We start from the raw sequence: 21,414 nt of genomic DNA on the forward strand, positions 1-21,414 counted from the left end.
CATAGCTCAAAAAGAAAAGAATACTTACTAAATGATCCCAAATTAACTTAAACTCACTTAAAATTAATAAGATAAAGTCAAATAAAAATGATAATTTATTTTTTGATAGCCGTAGAAACAGCAGCTTTTTACTTCCAAGCATGAGAGAATGTGTATACCTTATGCTCAAATCAAGAAATACCTGCCAAGAATTTTAATATCTAATTTTGTTAACTTCAAAGTAAATTTTAACTTTGAAATTTAGTATGTAGTTCAAAATAACCAAAAAAACACACATTTATAACTGATGGAAAAAACTTCTACTACTTTATAATAATCAATAGCATTCTTTACACAAAAGTCAATTCTTAGAACCCTCAAACATCAGAACTTAAAAATAAATTTCCATTTATAGATTTCCCCCTTTGGTTCCAAAAGTGGTTATTTTAGAATAAGTATTCATCACATAAAATTTAGTTGAATCAAATAAGAAACAATCACCCAATACAAATATCAATTCAAAGCACAGATTTTATACATACTTTCGTATTTCCCTTTTGCTTCTTTTCTAGATAAAATTTTCCTATAAAATTTTGACCAAGAACATTGGCCTTTTCAAGTAATTCAGAAAAGGTAGATCATCAAGAGAAACTCCTGAGACTTGGCAGTCTTCAGTGTATTCACAAGAGCCCCTGACTATAAGCCCTCTTTAGTTCATCCCAAAGATGGACCACTTCTGCTATTCATGCAGATGTGTCCAATTTCCTTCACCAGATAAGCTAAAAAAGCTCCATTGTCAATCAAACTTGTCCATTCCATCTACATCAGAGTAATGCATTTACATCAGAGTAATCCATTTCATACTCTTCAGCATAGTAATCTCCCCTACCAGGACAATCTAGTTCAAATATGCTCATTAGCAGCTTTGGTTACAAGGGCAATACAGTGTGTATAGATGCTATTAATAAGGGTTCTACCACAATTTAGTCAAGACTGGAAAAAATCCTATTGGTGGATAATAAATGTAACCTGTGTTTTCTAAGCTCCTTACAAGTCAGTATATGAAGTCCAGCTTTTTTTGAAATTTTGTACATATTAATGGCAGCCATCTCTCAATGAGGTCACCCATAAACTTTCTGTAATGCAGGTCAAATGGAAAGGTTGCTGAATGTGATTCCTCCAGTCCCCTTCAGTGCAGACTAGGCCTCCAAGGGGCACACAAAGGACAAGAACATGTCCACTTGGTTCTTCACAATAACTTCATCTGGATGCAGTTTGTGGGGTAGATAATGGGCCAAGGTCATCTCCCAGGCATCGACAAGATATACTCCAACCCCTGAGAACATCCTCCGAAGGATGGTGTCTAGTTGAAAGTTGTACCAGTCACTGTTGAAAAGGCTCACCTCAGGCCCCAACTCTTGGGCATTGGCTGTCCGGATGACCACCACCGTCTTAGGGCTTCGATCCAGGAGCTGGACTACTGCTCGACGGATGTTCCTGAGCCGTCGGATATATACTTCCAAGGGGAAGGTGCTGAAGTGAGACCATATGGCTATGGCAACCACTGTGTTCTTCCCTCCCACGATTCCATTCAGCTCATTTGCCACATAATGGAGCTCACTACTAAATACGGTCGTGAAGCGGATGGGTGGACCATGGCAGCGGTATTTGAGCAGGATGTTGTGCTTCTGGTCCACTGCAAGGAAGGGACCCACATTCTTGGGACTACCCAAGTTAAACTCCACTAAATCTGAAACAAAGAAAACTCAAATTCATAAAAACATCCAAAGCAAGCACACATATATTTTGATTATTCTTTACTGAGTGGTTTCAAAAAACAGTTTTTAAAATAAAAGTACAACAGAACGTTGCAATGCAACAGTAAAGGGAATACCTATTTCACTGCACCCTGCTCCTCTTTGAATCAACAGACCTTTATTCTAACGTATTTATTATTTAAATCACTCATTCCATAAGCATGACATTATAAGTAACACCATCAGTGATAGATTCAACACCTATGATAGAGGGTACTTCAAAAAGTTCATGGCAAGATTCATATTATCTTTCAATTCTATTTTTCCAAGAACTTTTTGAAGTACCCTCATATGTCTATGCCTTAAAAACAAAATAACCTGTTTACCTCTTTTAGGCCAAGAATCTTGCTGTTCGCACTGATCATTAAATATTTAAAAATCAACTTGGCATTAACACTTATTCTAACAGATAAATATTATTTCTTCCAGGATAAGGGCTGTAACTTCTGTTTTATGAGCACATATTAGTAACCAAATACCTATTTTTGGAAATTCTGTCATTTGCAACAACACAGATAAACCTGGAGGGACATAATGTTAAAGTGAAATGTGCCAGGCACAGAAAGACAAATACTGCATGATCTCACTCATCTGTGAAATCTAAAAGTCGAACTGATATAAGTAGGGAGTAGTAATGGTGGTTGCCAGAGGCTGGGAGGGTGGGGGAGGAGGGCAATGGGGAGATGTTGGTCAAAGGATACAAAGTTTCAGTTTTCAAAATATACTGCACAGCATGGTAACCATAGTTAATAATTATGTGTTGCGTATTTCAAAATTGCTAAAAGAGTAGATTTTAGGTGTTCTCACTACAAAAAAAATAAGTATGTGAAGAGATGGCTATGTTAATTAGCTTGATATAATCATTCCACAATGTATACATATATCAAAATATCACATCGTACCCCATAAATACATACAATTGACAATCTAATATTTTTAAAACCTTTAAATAAAATAAAAATAAAGCAATTTAAATTTTAAGTCTAAAAAAAAAAAAACAAATACCTCTTTTTGCAATAAGCAAAAGAAAGCAGTAACCCTATTTCTTTTGACTTTTAATTTTACCCTATAGATGGAAAGCCATATTAATGTCCTACAGGAGAACTTCTATCTTTATCATGAGAATAACAAAGGCAGCAGCACAAGTTAGGATTCCCTTCTTTCCCTCTCTCCCTTTATCTAAGTTGTGTTTCAAGGTCCAATTCTTCTGAGATGTTCTGAAAGTCCCAGGAATCAGTGGGACCCCTTGTTATTGCTCAGAAATTCTGTATAATTCATCACTTAACATATGCCCCCATGAGGAAAGAGGATCTGTCTTGTATCTCTAAATAGTCCCATAAGTGCCTTATAGAGAACAGACGAAGTAAATGTTGGCAACCCAATTCAACTAACATTTCCTAAGCGTCTACTCAGTGCCCACTACTGTAAGTGCTACCAGCAATGCTCAGATGGATAAGGCACAGTTCTTACCATCAGGGAGTTTACATCAAGTTTGAAGAAGTAACATCACACTATAATGGTCCTTTATTTCTCTTAAGAGTTAAACTAAGTTTCACTTTTTTCTCCCTTCAGTTCCAAGCTTCTCTTCTACATTTTCCTACCTAATTCATTACAACTTAGCATCCAGCCCCATTAAAATTGAAGAAAAGCTGAACCTACTACTTTCTTTTTACTAAGATCAAGCACCCAGATACAAGGCTTTATCTTTATCAGGTGGAAATCTGTCTGTAAAGGATACGGTAGAAACGATCAATATGGTCAAAATAATCATTGCTATCAAAGGAAACACCAAGGTACGTCATTAGAACTTAAGAAGCAAGCAGCTACAGACATCTGGAGGGCCCTGCCTGGTCAGCATCAAACCATGCCTAGCATCATGCCATACAAATTACTTCCCTTCTCCTGATTCTTATTTTATGCCTTATCAACTAAAACTCAGCTATGTTTGTTTCAATAAAAAAACAAGCAAAGCAAAAACTGGAATTGACTTTTAACTTTTTGGGGTAATATCTACTTCCTCCTTTTTCCTTCTAAAAATTGAATTTGAAATTAAGTTGATGTAATAAATAAAAGAGCTGATGAAAAACATCACAAACAACTTAAACCATGGGGATTTACTTTATGAAAAGCCTTGCCCATACACAGCTATCACAAATAGTTCCCACAAAACTATTTATCAGCTCTCCAAACTGTAAGCAGGGTCTTTTCTCTCTACTCCCTGGGATCCATCCTTCCTCACCCATCCACACCCTTTCCAGGAAGAGGAGAATGCCCATTGTGAATAAGGTGTGGGGCTCCAAACAGTGGAGTTTTGTTCTGAGTCTGGAGCACAGCCCCAGAGCCAAGCAGAGAAATCAAGAAGCTAAGAATGCTGCAACTTTACCCAGACTCCCCCAATAGGAGCCAGCTCTATCTCACAGTCACACCAATGGTAGGCCCAATGGATGACTTTGTTGCAAGGATGCATTAAAATGGACCACAACAAATTTGGCTGCTTCCTTCCAGTTGAATCTACTATAAACCTGGAGCTGTATCAAACAGAGCTAGGTGAGAAAAAACTGGAAATATCCACCCCTATTTTACAACCCAGAATAGTAGAAGTGAAAGACACCTGTGAGGTGACTCAGTCCAGCTGTCTCATCTCACACACACAGAAATGAAGCCCTGAGAAGTAAGAGACTTGTCCAAGGTCACACAGATCAGTGACATAAACTTCAATAAGAACCCAGTATATTTCCACCAGTACAAGGCAACCCTGCTACTCATCAGAAACTGTCACGCATCTCTCCAGGGTTAGGATTACCTCTTTCACCCTACAGAGAAATAACTTCCTCACCTGATGCCTTCCTTTGGGATCCTAAGTGAGTCTGCTTATTTCAAAACTGATTTTGTGCATGTGGTAAATAGTTATGAAACAAAAAGTACCAACCTGGAACAAATGTAGTGAGGTATTCAAACCATTGCCTGATTGTCGAGTCACCAAATAAATACACTACTTTTCTTTGTAAGCATTCTGTAATGTTGTCAGGATCATTAAACTGGTGCATCTTAAATTTTCTGGGCCTCCACTGGTCTTTGTAATAATACCCAGAAGGAAAAGTTCCCGATACCTGATATAGTTCTAGGTTGTTAGTTTCTGTAAAGAAAAAGGGGAAAAAAATAAGACATTCTTAAATTCTCCTGCAACAAGAGATGAAAATGTTCCAAGAAACACAATTATGCCCATATTTTTGTTAGCCTGCTGACCTGTGGGCAACATTTCCTGCTGTCATATCTCAAAGAAATACCAGATTTTCCCCCCAAATACAAAAAAGTTTTCCTTCACACAAAAATGGGAAGCTTTAAAGTGGGTGTGAGAGTGTTGGCATACAGAAAGAAAAAAGAGGACTTTGAGCATTCCCTCTTATTACGTATGTTCTCATCAAAGCCAAAAATAAAAGAAGGCAAAAACTAAGGACATGTATAGATATAAACACTTGTGCAGCATTATCTGGAATAGGAGAAGAGTTTCTCATCCAAATGCCTATGAGGCAAGTAACAACTTAAATTCATATTTTACATATACACAGTAATATTAGTCTATTGTTTCTCAGTCCATTAAAAGGAAAGTTGTAATCCATGAATCCTACATTGAAATTTTAACTCAGAAAACCACCACTTAATACACAGAATAAATTAATGACACACAGTTTAAAGGGTTATTTTCCACAGTACAAAAGGTTCAGAAAGTCTTTATGCATAATGAACAATACTAAAAATGTATCAGAAATGTGTACTAATGGTTGTAGCCTAGCTACACGAGCACCAGGACACCTTTCAGAAGGAAAGTCAACATCCTTCTGCCCTAACACCTCCCATGGAAAATGCCATTACCGAAACAACACAATTTACATGCTTCACAACAGATAGTGATGGCTAATATTTCTTGCAAGTTTACTCTGCACCAGAGACTGTTCCAAGCAATCAAAGATATTATTTCATATGATGCTCACAATAACCCTTTAAAGTAGGTCCTATTACTTTCCCAGCCTTTCAGAACAGTTAAACAATTTGACCAAGGTCCTGAGCAATTAAGTGGCAAAGTCAGGATCCGATCCAAACAAGTGAGCCCTGAAGCCCATGTTCTGCTTTACTAGATCACCTCTCAAAAACAGATGTTTATAGAGGTCAGACATTTCTTTTGGCTTTTTTTTCCTGAAGGTATATACTTATTCATTTCTAATAATTATTCAAACCTATAATCTTCAGGAAGCAACAAACCATTTTATATCACTTCCATACACACCCCAAGGTTCAACCTTGATCATAATCCAGTCATTGTATAGTTGCCTGTTAAACCACAATTTAAAATTCAAATGCTTCTATGACTCAAATTTAAATTTAAGTGAGTCCATCCAGCCCAGCAACAACCAAGCTGACGCTGGAAGCCCCCTGGCCTCGCATGGAGGGATGAGGGGGCGTGCCACAGGCCTTGACCACACCCCTCCTTCCTCCTTCTCCCACCCTATTTCCTTCCCCCTTCCCCTTTCCCTTTCCCACCCAACTGTTCCACAACATCTTAGAATGTAAAGAAATAACATTAATAAGTAAACAAATAAAAAAAGATATGTAAAAAAATAAAAAATAAAATAAATAAATACATTTAAGTAAGTCCCCTATTTGGGACTATTTGGGCTTCTCTGACTTTTTGACATTACCCATGTTACTCAAAATTATTTTGGTTTTTATTCCCTTCTGAGAAGATGCCCTATTTGACAAATAGTGCATATTTAATCTTTTTCTTTGGCATCTGCTAATTATTTGCAGGTTCAGGGCCCAAGTGGAAAAGTAAACAATATTTTTAAAAGCTTTATTTAACAAATGTGATTATCAAAGGAAATTGCAGGTAGGGTAAATATTTATCTGGCTTATTCAAAAACAATTTCTCAACATATTATCAAATGTGGCTTTACCATGTTACTACATCTTGCCCAAAGCTCCTTCATTATATCAGTACATCAAGGCTGTATAGCCAGAGAACTCCAGAGCAGACACCAGGGCCCACAGCAAGCATTTACTAGAATGAGAATTAAAAGTAATTTTGAAGTTACAATTTTTACCACTGTTAATTCTGTAGACTAGACTATTCTGTGCCAAATACATGTAATAAAGTAAAGTATATATCACACGGGAAGCAATTACCATTTCCATTCAAATGTTAATTATATTTACTACCAGAGTTAAGTCAAGCAAAGCAAATCAATTACTGAATCTGACACTAATTTTTTAAACATGGCATGCGCTGCAACAAAACCATATTTTTTTTAAGTGAAATGCACATACCTACACTGCCCCCTTATGGTCAGCTATGTCAAAAACAATTTCTAACAAATTTTAATAGATTTTACGCAGTCTGAGGTTCTTTAAAAAGTGTTTCTTGGAACTAAGAATGCATTTGCTTGTAAGATAACTGATAATGTCTCTTAAATAGATAATATAACCCCTCACATACTATTCATGTGGAATAAAAAGAATTAAAACAAACAAATGAGTTATTACTCAATTTTATGGTATCTTAAATACTGCTGGTGAGAGAAAGTTTACATGGAGGTGGTTGTAAAAGCAGATATGAAGATTATAGTGCAAAATCAGAAGGGTCTTTTTGATTATTTGCAAGTTATGTCCCTGCTTCTTAAAGCCCATGGCTTAAATTTTCCTCCAAAAGGTATCATCCCATGTCATCCATTAGCCATAATGGGGGTTATTTGGGCCACAAAATGGGACAAAATAAGAGAAAAAAAGCAGAGAAATAAATTTCCCTAAGCCATCTAGAAAGAGCTGGATGGGAGGGATACAACAATGTGAATTAAGGATGGGAGGGGTACATGTGCACATAGGCAGCATAAATGTCCCTTAATTTTATGGTATGAAATTATCTGTAGAATTAAGAACAGTAAAAGGCAGGAAGGATAAAGAGGAGTACACAGTTTATTAGTGGGAAAAAAGACAAGACAGAGAAGAAATGGGATCAAATAATTTCCCACACCAGGGAATGCCATGAACACAGGAAGCTTAGGCGCAATCTCAGCAGGATAAGGGATGCAGACAGTGTATCAAGCACACCCCATCAGGTGCTAGGAATATGAGAAGGACCCAGCTACACAGCAATTTTGGTGGCTTCAGTTTATTCCTTGAATTCCCCATATAAAACCTTAGGAATTTTTTTTTCTTTATATTTTAGTCCCCTAAAAGCTAAGCATTTTACAGAGGAAAACTAAAAATGCTTATAGAGGCAGAAATGTCTGTACATTCACAGAATGTTGAAAAGGGTCTCAGAGAATAGCTAGTCCAAATGTCTTTGAAAGGTGAGAAAAACATGTCACAGAGTGACTTGCCAAAATTTCTCAGACAAAGAGTTCTAGAGACAGGTAGTGGTAAAGTAGTAACGTTTACAAAGACAAATACATTTCATTATTGATATAGTAATCTGAGTGGGCTCCTTTCGCCCAAATGACATCAATTAGTTGGGTTTTATATGCAGGATATGAGCCCTCTGATTTTTGAGGTCAACTAAATAAAATACATTCTGTATCAAATTATCTGTCCCAATAATTGGAAAGTAATTGCCTTTAAAGTAGCTTTGTCCAATTTGTTGTGACAGCATTTCTTCTTTGCCATTTTCTAGAAATCGACATCAGATAGAGGTCTCAACTATAAAAGGAATAGTTTAATTTTCACTGCACAACATGAAACACTTTATCATTCACTTCATCATTTAGATGCATTTGGATAGGAGAGAGTTGATAAATTTCACTAATGCAGATAAACCAAAACATCAAGATATCTTTGGCCACTCCTACCACACATGGATAAGTGACAGTAGTAAAAGTGCTAGACTAGGAGTCACAGGACCTGATTTATGTCTGACTTTACCTCTCCAAAGATGACACCCCTGATATTACTTAAATCTCATCTATCCCCCACCTGTATCTCCGTGTCTAGCCTAACAGAGCTAAGAGGTATCAAAATGATGACTGAAGGGTGGTGCCAGCACATGACCCAGCAGGTAGGCCTCGCTGCTGCCACCCGACTCAATCCCCAGCCCCGCCGAGTGCACACCAATCAGAGAGGCACCCAGCTGGAGAAGCCCAAGATCTGCAGAGACCACGAGCCCTGCGGTGCCAGCATGTGACCCAGCAGGTAGGCCTCACCGCCGCCACCTGACTCCATCCCCAGCCCCGTCAAGTGTGCTCTGATCAGAGAGGCATCAAGATCTGTGGGAACCACACGTCCTGTGGTGCCATCACGTGGCCCAGCCGGTAGGCCTCGCCGCCGCTACACAACTCCATCCCCAGCCCCACTGAGTCCGCATCGATCAGAGAGGTGCCCCTCTGGAGAAGCCCAAGATCTGCGGAGACCACAAGCCCTGCAGTGCCAGTGTGCGACCCAGCAGGTAGGCCTCACCGCCGCCACCTGACTCCATCCCCAGCCCCACTGAGTGCGCGCTGATCAGAGAGGCACCCAGCCAGAGAGGCCCATGATCCACAGAGATTATGCACCCTGCGGTGCCAGCGTGCAACCTAGCAGGTAGGCCTTGCCACCACCACCCGCCTCCCTCCCCAGCCCAGCCGAGTGCGTGCTGACCAGAGAGGCGCCTCCCCTGAGAGGCCCAAGATCTGAGGTAACCGTGTGCCCAAGGCACTAGTGGGCAACCAAGCAGACACTGAGGCAGCCATACGAAATTGGCAGCCCCAGCAGCATCCTAGCCAGACAATAGTGTCAAACCAGTGGACTGTGAAATCCCCTACCACAATGACTAACAAAGGAAAGATACCAGGAATATGAAAAATCAAGAAAGTACACCACCAAAGGGTAATAACTCTCAAGATCTAGATCCGATAGAACAAGAAGCCCTTGAAATGTCTGACAAGTAATTTCGAGTGATAATTCTAAGGAAACTAAATGAGATACAAGAAAACTCAGCTAGACAACACAATGAAGTGAGGAAAAGTATACAGGACCTGAAAGAAGAAATGTACAAGGAAATCAATGCCCTGAAAAAGAATGTAGCAGAGGTTGCTGAGCTGAAGAATTCATTCAACCAAATAAAAAACACAACAGAGTTTAACCAGCAGGCTTGCAGAAGCAGAAGAGAGAACTTCTGACCTTGAAGATGGGCTGTTTGAAATAACACAGGCAGACCAAAAAAAGAAAAAAGAAAAAAGAATTAAAAACATTGACGAAAATCTAAGAGAGATATCAGACAACCTTAAGCGCTCAAATGTTGGAGCCATGGGTATTCCAGAAGAAGAGGAAAAAGGAGATTGCATTGAAAACATATTCAACAAAATACTGGCAGAAAACTTCCAGGTATAGGAAAAGACACAGATCTTCAGATTCAGGAAGCTCAAAGATCCCAAAATGTATTCAACCCAAAACGGTCTTCTCCAAGAAATGTTATAGTCAAATTGGCAAAACTCAAAGACAAAAAGAATCTTAAAAGCTGCAAGAGAGAAGCATCAAATCACCTATAAGGGAGCCCAAATAAGACTAACATCAGACTTTTCATCACAAATCCTAAAAGCCAGAAAGGAATGGGATGATACATTCAAAATACTAAAAGACAGAGATTGTCAGCCAAGAATCCTCTACCCCGCAAGGCTATCATTCCAAAATGAAGGGCAAATAGTATATTTCTCAGACAAACAAAAACTGCGGGAGTTCACTACCACATGACCACACTTACAGGAAATTCTCGAGGAAGTACTAGGTTTGATACCTGAAAAATAACTACCACTGCCATAAAAACTCAAGAAAAATCAAAACCCACTAGTGAAATTAAAAAGGCAACAATGAACAGAAAAAAAAAAAAAAGTTTATCTACAACCCAAGGAACCAACAAATACAGAAAACAAACAGTAAATCAGAAAGAAAGGAAAAAAAGACACTGAAGACATCCAAACAAAAATCAATAAAATGCTAGGAGTAAATCAACACTTTTCAATAACAACTCTTAATGTAAAAGGCTTAAATTCCCCAATCAAAAGACACAGCCTGGCTGACTGGATTAAAAAGGAGGACCCAACTATATGCTGCCTTCAAGAGACCCACCTCACCCATAAAGACTCACACAGACTAAGAGTGAAAGGATGGAAAAAGATTTACCATGCAAACAGAAATGAAAAACAAGCTGGAGTAGCTATTCTTATATCTGACAAAATAGACTTTAAACTAAAAACCATAAAAAGAGACAATGAGGGACACTACTTAATGATAAAAGGACTGGTGCATCAAGAAGACATAACAATCATAAATATGTACGCACCCAATGTTGGAGCAGCCAGATTTATAAAACAAACTCTATTAGACCTAAAGAAGGAAATAGACACTAATACCATAATAGCAGGGCACCTGAACACCCCACTATCTATATTGAACAGATTATCTAGGCAAAGAATAAGCAGAGAAACAATACTCTAGACCAATTGGACTTGGCAGATATCTACATAACATCCCATCCAACAACCTCAGAATATTTGTTCTTCTCATCAGCACATGGATCATCCTCCAGGATAGATCACATGTTAGGCCACAAATCAAGTCTCAACAAATTCAAAAAAATTGGAATTATCCCCTATATTTTTTCAGACCACAATGGATTAAAATTAGAAATCAATAACAAACAAAATTCTGGAAACAATACAAACAAATGGAAATTAAACAGCATTCTACTTAATAACATATGGGTCCAAGAAGAAATCAAACAGTAAATCAAAAAATTTATTGAAATTAATGAAAACAATGATACATCATACCAAAACCTAATGGATACTGCAAAAGCAGTACTAAGGGGGAAATTTATAGCACTAAATGCTTACTGCAGAAGAATGGAAAGATGGCAAGTGAACAACCTAATACTTCATCTTAAAGAACTAGAAAAACAAGAGCAATCCAAACCCAAAGTTAGCAGATGGTAAGAAATCATTAAGATCAGAGCAGAACTTAATGAAATTGAAACCCAAAAAACAATACAAAAGATCAATGAATCAAAAAGTTGGTTTTTTAAAAAGATAAATAAAATTGACAAACCACTAGCATGGCTAACTAAAAAAAGAAGACAGAAGATCCAAATAACAAAAATTAGAAATGAAAAAGGCAATATTACAACTGATACATCTGAAATAAAAGGAATCATTCAAGACTACAATAAACAACTATATGCCAACAAATCTGAAAATCTGGAGGCAATGGATAAATTTCTGGACACACACAAGCTACCAAAACTGAGCCAAGAAGATGTAGAAAATCTGAACAGACCAATAACAATAAAAGAGATTGAAGCTGTTATCAGAAGGCTCCCAACAAAGAAAAGCCTAGGACCAGACAGGTTCACTGCAGAGTTCTACCAAACATTCAAAGAGGAATTGAAACCAATACTATACAAACTATCCCAAAAGATTGAAACAGAGGCAATTCTCCCAAACTCATTCTATGAAGCAAACACCACCCTGATACCAAAACCAGGTAAAGATACAACTAAAAAAGAAAACTACAGGCCAATATCTTTGATGAATATAGATGCAAAAATCCTCAATAAAATAATAGCTAACAGAATACAGCAACACATATGAAAATTATACACCATGATCAAGTGGGATTCATCCCAGGGATGCAAGTTTGGTTCAACATATGCAAATCAATAAATGTGATACACCATATCAATAAAATCAAATACAAGGACCATATGATCATCTCTATAGATGCTGAAAATCATTTGATAAAATTCAACACTCATTCATGATAAAGACTCTCTATAAGTTAGGTATAGATGGAAAGTATCTCAACATAATTAAAGCCATATATGATAAACTCATCGCCAATATCATCTTGAATGGGGAAAAGCTGAAAGCTTTTCCTATAAGAACAGGAACTAGACAAGGATGCCCACTCTCACCACTCCTATTCAACATAGTGTTGGAAGTACTAGCCAGAGCAATCAGAGAAGAGAAGGAAATAAAGGGCATCCAGATTGGAAAAGATGAAGTCAAACTGTCCCTGTTTGCAGATGACATGATCCTATATATCGAACAGCCTAAAGCCGCTACAAAAAAACTCTTGGAGTTGATAAATGATTTCAGCAAAGTAGCAGGATACAAAATCAACACACAAAAATAAGTAGCATTTCTATTCTGCAATAGTGAACATGCTGAAAGAAAAATCAAGAAAGCTTGCCCAATCAAGAAAGCTTGCTATTGCCACCAAAAAAATAAAATACTTAGGAACTGAGTTAAGCAAGGATGTGAAAAATCTCTACAATCAGAACTACAAACCACTGCTGAGAGAAATTAAAGAGGACACAAGAAGATGGAAAGATATCCCATGCTCTTGGATTGGAAGAATCAACATTGTGAAAATGTACATACTACCCAAAGTGATATACAAATTCAATGCAATCCCCATCAAAATTCCAATTACATTTTTCTCAGAAATGGAAAAAACTATCCAGACATTTACATGGAATAACAAAAGACCACGCATAGCCAAAGCAATTCTGAGCAAAAAAAATAAAGCTGGAGGCATAATACTACCAGACTTTAAACTATATATCGCTTCTCGGCCTTTTGGCTAAGATCAAGTGCAGACTTTAAACTATACTACAAAGCTATAATAACCAAAACAGCATGGTACTGACATAAAAGCAGACACACTGATCAATGGAATAGAATAGAGAATCCAGAAATCAACCCACACACCTACAGTCATCAGATCTTTGACAAAGGCACCAAGCCTATACACTGGGGAAGAGACTGCCTCTTCAGCAAATGCTGCTGGGATAACTGGATATCAACATGCAGGAGAATGAAACTAGACCCATACCTCTCACCATATACTGAAATCAACTCAAAATGGATTAAAGAATTAAATATACACCCTGAAACAATAAAACTTCTTAAAGAAGACATAGGAGAAACACTTCAGGAAGTAGGACTGGACACAGAATTCATGAATAGGACCCCAAAAGCACTGGTAACCAAAGGAAAAATAAACAAATGGGATTATATCAAACTAAAAACCTTCTGCACAGCAAAAGAAACAATTAACATAGTTAAAAGACAACCAACAGAGTGGGAGAAAATATTTGCAAAATACACATCTGACAAAGGATTAATATCCAGAATATACAAGGAACTGAAACAACTTTACAAGAAAAAAACAAGTAATCCAATTAAAAATGGGCAAAAGAGCTAAATAGGCATTTCTCAAAGGAAGATATATGAATGGCCAAAGACACATGAAAAAATGCTCAACATCACTCAGCATTCAGGAAATGCAAATCAAAACCACACTGAGATACCATCTCACCCCAGTTAGGATGGCTAATATCCAAAAGACTGTGAATGATAAATGCTGGCGAGGTTGCAGAGAAAAAGGAACTCTCATACATTGTTGGTAGGACCACAAAATGGTGCAGCCTCTATGGAAAATGGTATGGAGGATCCTCAAGCAATTGCAGATAGAGCTACCATATGACCCAGCTATCCCTCTGCTGGGAATACACCCAAAGGAATGGAAATCATCAAGTCGAAGGTGTACCTGTTCTCCAATGTTCACTGCAGCACTCTTTAAAATAGCTAACAGTTGGAACCAGCCCAAATATCCATCATCAGATGAGTGGATACAGAAAATGTGGTATATCTACAGAGTGGAATACTACTCTGCTATAAAAAAGAATGAAATGCTGCCATTTGCCATAACATGGATGGACCTAGAGAGAATTATATTAAGTGAAACAAGTCAGGCACAGAAAGAGAAATATCACATGTTCTCACTTATTTGTGGGAGCTAAAAATAAATAAATAAATAAATACACAAACAACCTGGCGGGGAGGGAAGAAGACACAACAATTACAATTCCTTGAAGTTGATACGACAAGTGAACTGGAGTTTGTTGGGAGGAAGGGGGGAGAGGGAAGAGGGAGGGAAGTTTCCGTAATGGGCCGCAATAATTAACCACATTGTATATTGACAAAATAAAACAAAACTAAAAAAAAAAAATGATGACTGAATAAATGAGTCTCTGGACCTTGATTTCACCATCTTTAAAATGGGTAAGCTACTAGTTATTTTGAAGAGTATTATGAAAATTAAATACTATAATAGTGTGAAAGCACTTTTTTAATAATAAAGGGCTATGACAGGGTACTGGAAATATCTTGTATGTTCTAAATTTTCTATATCTTGATTTGATGGTAGTTACCTTATTAGTTTTCTCCTGCAGTGTAACACATCACCACAAACTTAGTGCCTTATAAACAAGGCACATTTATTATCCCATAGTTCTGTGGGTCAGGAGTCTGGGGCATGGCATAGCTGGGTTCTCTGTTCAGGGTCTCACAGGTTGAAATCAGAGTGCTAGCAGGGCTGTGTTCTCTACAGAAGAACCTTCAGAAAGCTCATTCAAATTGCTGGCCAAATCCAATTCCTTGTGGTTTTAAGAAAGAGTTTCCCATTTCCTTGCTGGTTATCAGCCAGGAAATGCTCTTCACCTCCCAGAAGCTTCCTATATTCTTTGCCATGTGGCCCCTTCCATCTTTCAAGCCAGCAACAAAGAATCTCCCTCACATGGAATCCTTCTTACACTTTGAATCTCTTTCTTCAGGAAGAGCCTAGTCCCTGTTAAGGGTTTATCTGATAAGGTCAGATAATATCTCTCTCTTAAACTCAACTTTGTCATATAACATAATCAAATCATAGGAGTGATATCCCATCATATTTACAAGTCCCTCCTACCCTCAAGGGGAAGAGGATTATACAAGGGATTAGATCACTGGGAGTCATCTTAGTGTTTGGCCTACCACAGTTACAAAGATATATACATTGTACTACGTGATTATAATCTGTGTGCTCTACTGTTTATAGGATATACCTCGATAAATACATAAAAATAGTAAAGGGCTATAAAAATGTTAGTATCTATACTATTGCTAGTAGGTCTAGTCTTATCCCAAACTCTCAGTAAAGCTGCACCCAAAAAATATGAGCTCAAGTTGTTGATGAGTTTAGAATCTGTCAATGCCCCTGACTGAGCCGTTTTAGCTGTGATAATCTGGAGGCCACAAAATTCAGCAGTAATTCTGACACTGGGAAAGCCTGTCAGAAACTAGACACTTGCCCTTGGTAAGGTATTCTACTCTAATTAAAAACTGTATTTCTTTGCTTTTGACTGAAATTATACCCAAGCACAGCAGTAGCACTGGCAATCTCAAGTAATCCGCTCATCTTGAAATATGCATCTTAGGATAATTTTACCTTGTACGGAAATTAATTAGCTAATACATAAAATTTCATACGTAAAAAAACTTCAAAATATAGGACTCATAAGTGAAATAATAGAAATGGAAAGATTATGAACTCTTCTAGGGCTGGGGCAGAATAAATATGAGATAAGCATAAAATATCTGTGGTGACAGAAAGTAAGGAAATGCTCAGAAATAAATAAATAAATAAATAAGGAGGAGAGCATGTCAAAAGGGCACAGAAGCCAAACAGAAAATTTTCCCCACTGCCAAAACTGGAACAATATGAGCCAAAAAAAGAAAAAAAAAAATGAATTGAATTGGATTATAACCCAAAGAATAAAATAATCATGAGTCCATACCAATATAAATAATTAAATAAATGGGGAAGAAGGGACAACTCTTCCTTATGGAAGAATTCCAACTAATAAATTTCAAAAGAATGAAAGATATAGAACTCACAGAAATCTCTGCTACAGGCAAGATCTAATGAATGCTAAAATTAGTGGGTAAAAGTTTAAGCAGAAGCAGAATGTTTGCATAGGAGGAGGAAAGTAAGGAAAGAAAAAATATGAGCCTTTGATTTAGAGTCTTTGAGTGCCCCCAGCTGGTCACTTGAGTGAACTTCAATGAAGTTCTGCCAAGCTGGGCTCCTCTGATACTACGTAGAGCAATAGCCTTTTTCTTTCCAGTTATGTACCTGCTACAAGATGTTTTTTCTCATTCAAAGCCAGACTATTCTGCTCCTACCGATTCATAGTTACTTTCTTCCTCTAAAAATCCATCAAAAGCCTCACTACTTACTGAATCTGTCTTCTCTCTAACCAGAAGAGTACATCACAAATCCACAACCACTTCCTGGCTGAGCTCCAAGACCAGTCAGGTACAGGTAAACTATCCAAAGTGCCTCCCACTCAGCCATCTCACGGGACACCCAGGGACACCACAAGGTGGACAAGCCAGACAGTCAAGGCTGTGGTGGAAATAAGTAGACGTGGTGGTGGGATGGGCCTCCTGAGGATGTCAGACATGGGAGAATGTGCAGAGTGCAGTGCTACTGACGGACACCATGCCTACTGACATCATGGTCATGGGGTTGAGGTCCAGACAGATAAAAGATAAGGATTTTGATTAATGGTGTTTCATATGTGTCTTCCAAAATTAGTAATTCATCTGGTTCAAGTTAATCAAATACAGCTCTCCATTAGAAGACTGGGAATTCTTGTGGCATGCAATGGTGGAGAACAAGATACAGACTAGCAGTGCCCTGACTGCATCTGGGCCACAGACAAATTTTATTTAGCCATACAACATATTTAAAGTTCTGAATTGGATGACAATAGTTTAAAACCCAGAGATATCACATTAAAAATGAAGACTCCTGGTTTTTCATGAAGAAAAAAATCTACAGATCTGGCCACAATGGGTGTGTTTCTGCACAGTGACAAAGCAGCAGGAACTAAAGAGAGGCTGCCCCCTTGAAATGGTCCCTCTCATTCACACAAGGCATAATACAGCTAATACCCACCCTCCTTGATCCATGTGTATTATATACCTAGACCCTGTGGCAAATGGGCTGACAACATCTGCTGTGTAGAATACTATTGATTAGCATGCTTTCAACAGCTAAAAGGACTTTGCCCACCGTCTGCATAAGCCTCCTTAAATAATGTTCATCCTTTCTTTCTAAAAATCACTACAGCTAATTATATCTATTCTGCAAAAACATAATACATACATTTATTCCTCTCAGTTTCATTCTTTTAATATTAATAATATCCTATTATCAATGGATCAGAATTACCTGGAAAGTTTGTTCAAATACTGATTGCTGGGCCCCACCAGCCAGAGCTTCTGATTCAGTAGTCTGAGATGGGATCCAAGAATTTGCAATTCTATCAAGTCCCTTGGTAATGCTAATGCTGCTGATCCAGAGACCACACTTTGAGTACAGCCACTATTCAGCAACCCAATTTTGTTTATTTTTAAAATTTCCATGATAATTTCACACACATTTCTTGAGTATCTCTAGAGTAGCAATGTTCAACAGAATCTTTTGCAATGATGGATACATTCTAAATAAAGTGTTATACAACATGGCTACTAGCCACATACAGCCACATTGAGCATGTGTAACTGAAGAACTAAATTTTTAATTTTATTTAATCTTAATTAATTTAAATTTAAATAGCCACATGTGGCCAGTAGCTACCACATTGGACAGCATGCTCAAAAGGAGCCAAATGGGGCAGGGAGGGTGGTAGGAAAAGACAACTTTTACTTGAGCATAAACAGCAAAACCCAGAATTATGTACATAAGGTCTAATGATTTTTTTTTAACCAAACAGCTCTTTTAATATTTTCAGTTGTGCCATGAAGTAACCATGACATATTCAAGGGGGAAAAAAAGCTTTTGCAACATCAGTGAAACAACAGCGCCTCAACCTACTTAGCAAGAAAAACAACAAATCTTCGAGCTCATTCCTTTTTTACCTTTTATTCTCCCAGGAATCACAGTCACCCAATCAGGTCCACTGGCATTGATTGGCACTTTGATATTGATACCACTTTAAGAGAAATAAAAAAGCACAAGCTTAGATTCAGGAACATTTCTTTTCAGTTATGTATCTTTATTTGCAAGTGAAAAAATGAACATGATTTCATAGTCTTATTATGATGAAATATGTTAACTCTAACATAATTAATAAAGCAGGTCTCTTGTGATAAGCAGGCTATATGGATATATAAACTGTAGAGGACTTTAAACAGACTTAATTTCTGACTGTACTGTATACTGCCTAGCCAGACATAAGAGTGCAGACTCCAAAATGACCAATTCTGCTTTGAATTACTTGCTCCTCTTAGAGAATGGTTCACACTGACAAGAATGTCTACTTTGTCACTACCTAGTTTTCAGGCTGCAAATCTGTGCAGCATTTAGTCACATGTCAGATTCCTTAGGCCTTGCCCAAATCTGAGATGAGTCCTACTGGGAATGCTTGCCCCCAGATATATACTCATGCACTACTTTGTTCAACATCACTGACTCTTTAGTGTCATTCCCCTTACTGAAACATACATTCCTCAATGAGATGGATGGTGCCCATTCACTTTTGTATCATCAGCACTGAGCACAGGCCCTGTTTAGAGTCCATGCTCGGTAAATATTTTTGGAGAGCTGCATGAAAAATTGGGGGAAGGCAGAGGCCAGGAGAAGAATACTGAAAGCCCAGTGTAACTATTCCAGAAACTGGGTCAAAGTAATTAGGTCTCTTATACTTAGACCAAAAACAAACAAAAAAAAATGTTAACTTTCCAAATTTTTGATATGGAAATGTATAGTCATGATTTTTTGTTTCATCAATTTTCAGAAAAGATTCATTCATTCAACAAATAATTCTTAAGCTTCTACTATGTGCCAGGCACCATCTGAGATGCCAGGGCTATTACACACAGCATCTCCTCCCTCATGAAACTGACATTCTAATGGGGGAGACAGACAAAAACAAGCAATGAAGGAAGTACTCAGGCTGGCTACATTAGGGAATAATAGAATTTCATAGCTAGGATAAGTGACATTTAAGAGAGGACATGACTTTTAAGAAAGCACATATAAACTACTTCTGTGAGCTTAGAGTTTTATGGCAAGGAAAAGAAATATAATGTATTTCTCTATAACTTTAATAATTACATAATTATTTTATAATAAGTTATATAATATGTTTTCCTGAAAAAAACATTTGCAGGAAATTTTCCTGCCCCCCAAAAAATTTTTTTAATTCAATCTAGTCATGTGGAAACAATAAAGTAAATCCAAAGTAAAGGACATTGTACAAAACAGCAACATTGAAATTGTCAATGCTGTAAAAACAAAATAGGCTAACGAACACTTCTGGATCAAAGAGATAACTCAACACATTTTGTGATCATAGATTAGTTCAAATAAAAAAAGTAGCTATAAAAGACATCATTGGGACAACTGGAGAAACTTGAATACAGACTGCATATTGGATAATAGTATTATATCAATGATAAATGTTTGTAGTGTGATAGCTGTACTATGGTTATATGCTGGAGAAAGTCCATGTTCTTAAGAGATGCATATTCATGGGGTACAGTGCCATCATGTCTGCAACTTACTCTCAAATGGTCCAAAGGAAATAATTATACACAGACACACACAAACACATACACATACAGAGAGAAAGATAAAGCAAATGTGGCAAAACATTAACAGTGGCAAATCTATTAAAGGTATACAGATATTCATTGTTATTATTTTTGCAATGTTTCTAAAGACTTGAAGAGGTTTTTTAATATAAAATTAGAAAGAAGAAAGTATAAATCATGCTAAAACAAAAGGGAAACTTTTTAAGTGATAAGCTAATTCCTTCAAAAGGTCTTCCTTTACATTAATAGACTATTTTAAGCAAAGTACTCATGTCCTTTCCAAGACCAACACTTTTTTTTCCCTTTAGGAAAAAAAACAAAGATGCCATCACATAAGTTGCCCACTGTCATTTAGGAAACCAAACACCAAAGCTAAGCTTCTTAATTCTTTCTGACTTAGGCAAGATTATGAGCCATCAAGGAAAAGAGGTTAAAATGGGCATCAATCAGCTCAACATATCAGGCCATGAGCTCAAAATAATACACCCAAAGATCAATTCCAATATTTCTCTTTTTCTTTTCAGTTAGCCTGGTGCAATATTTCAGAACTTTAGCAGAATAAAGGATAGGAAAATGAAAATCAATTATTAGAACTCTGTCAAATGTTTGGTTTCCAAAAACATGTGCCATCTCAAACAGTATGTTCCCAGCAAACTTCCAGGTAAGTAGAATTTTGTAATGATTCTACTACAATGTGCCATCAACCATCCTCAGTCAGAACATGGAAGGAAAGACAGGGACAAACACATTATTTATCTTTCTGGATTCACAGGTGTTTTTTGTTTTTAATGGTAGGACTTAGTGTCAGGAATATTTTTAAGTTTTTCACTGATTTGATGCTCTAACCTTTCTCCCACTATTTTCCACATGGAATTTGAGTAAATTACAAACTATGCTCCTTCTTCTTTGCTAGACCATTAAGTATGCTCAACACAACTCTAAAACGGAAAAACAGTAATTTTCACACATAGGCAAAAAAGTGCACAAATATAAAATAATCTGCTCACAGTCATTAGTATATAGCATGTCTGAAATCTGAACCCGGGGTTAAAACTAAAACTTTTGTTTTTGCTTCAAGGGTTTTTTTCTTGTTTAATTTTGTTTTAGTATTGTACTGAGCCATACAAAATACAGTAGTAGTCTTCTCATTAGTAAACTAAATACAGAGAATA

The 21,414-nt window shown here is 37.3% G+C and overlaps 1 protein-coding gene across 1 annotated transcript in view; it reads right to left on the reverse strand.

The window, feature by feature from the left end:
* Window positions 1-491: 491 nt before the first annotated feature.
* The window catches only part of NXPE3 (neurexophilin and PC-esterase domain family member 3), a 42,680-nt gene continuing 21,757 nt past the window's right edge, over window positions 492-21,414 (reverse strand). The window contains exons 4-6 of the mRNA XM_063112857.1: window positions 18,566-18,639; window positions 4,726-4,932; window positions 492-1,729 (exon numbers count right to left, since the gene is read on the reverse strand). Coding sequence (XP_062968927.1) covers window positions 1,179-1,729; window positions 4,726-4,932; window positions 18,566-18,639 — 832 coding nt within the window. The 3' untranslated portion in view covers window positions 492-1,178. The remainder of the gene's footprint in view (window positions 1,730-4,725; window positions 4,933-18,565; window positions 18,640-21,414) is intronic.

The sequence above is a fragment of the Cynocephalus volans genome, chromosome 1 (genome assembly GCF_027409185.1).
Source record: "Cynocephalus volans isolate mCynVol1 chromosome 1, mCynVol1.pri, whole genome shotgun sequence".
Classification (NCBI taxonomy): Eukaryota; Metazoa; Chordata; class Mammalia; order Dermoptera; family Cynocephalidae; genus Cynocephalus; species Cynocephalus volans.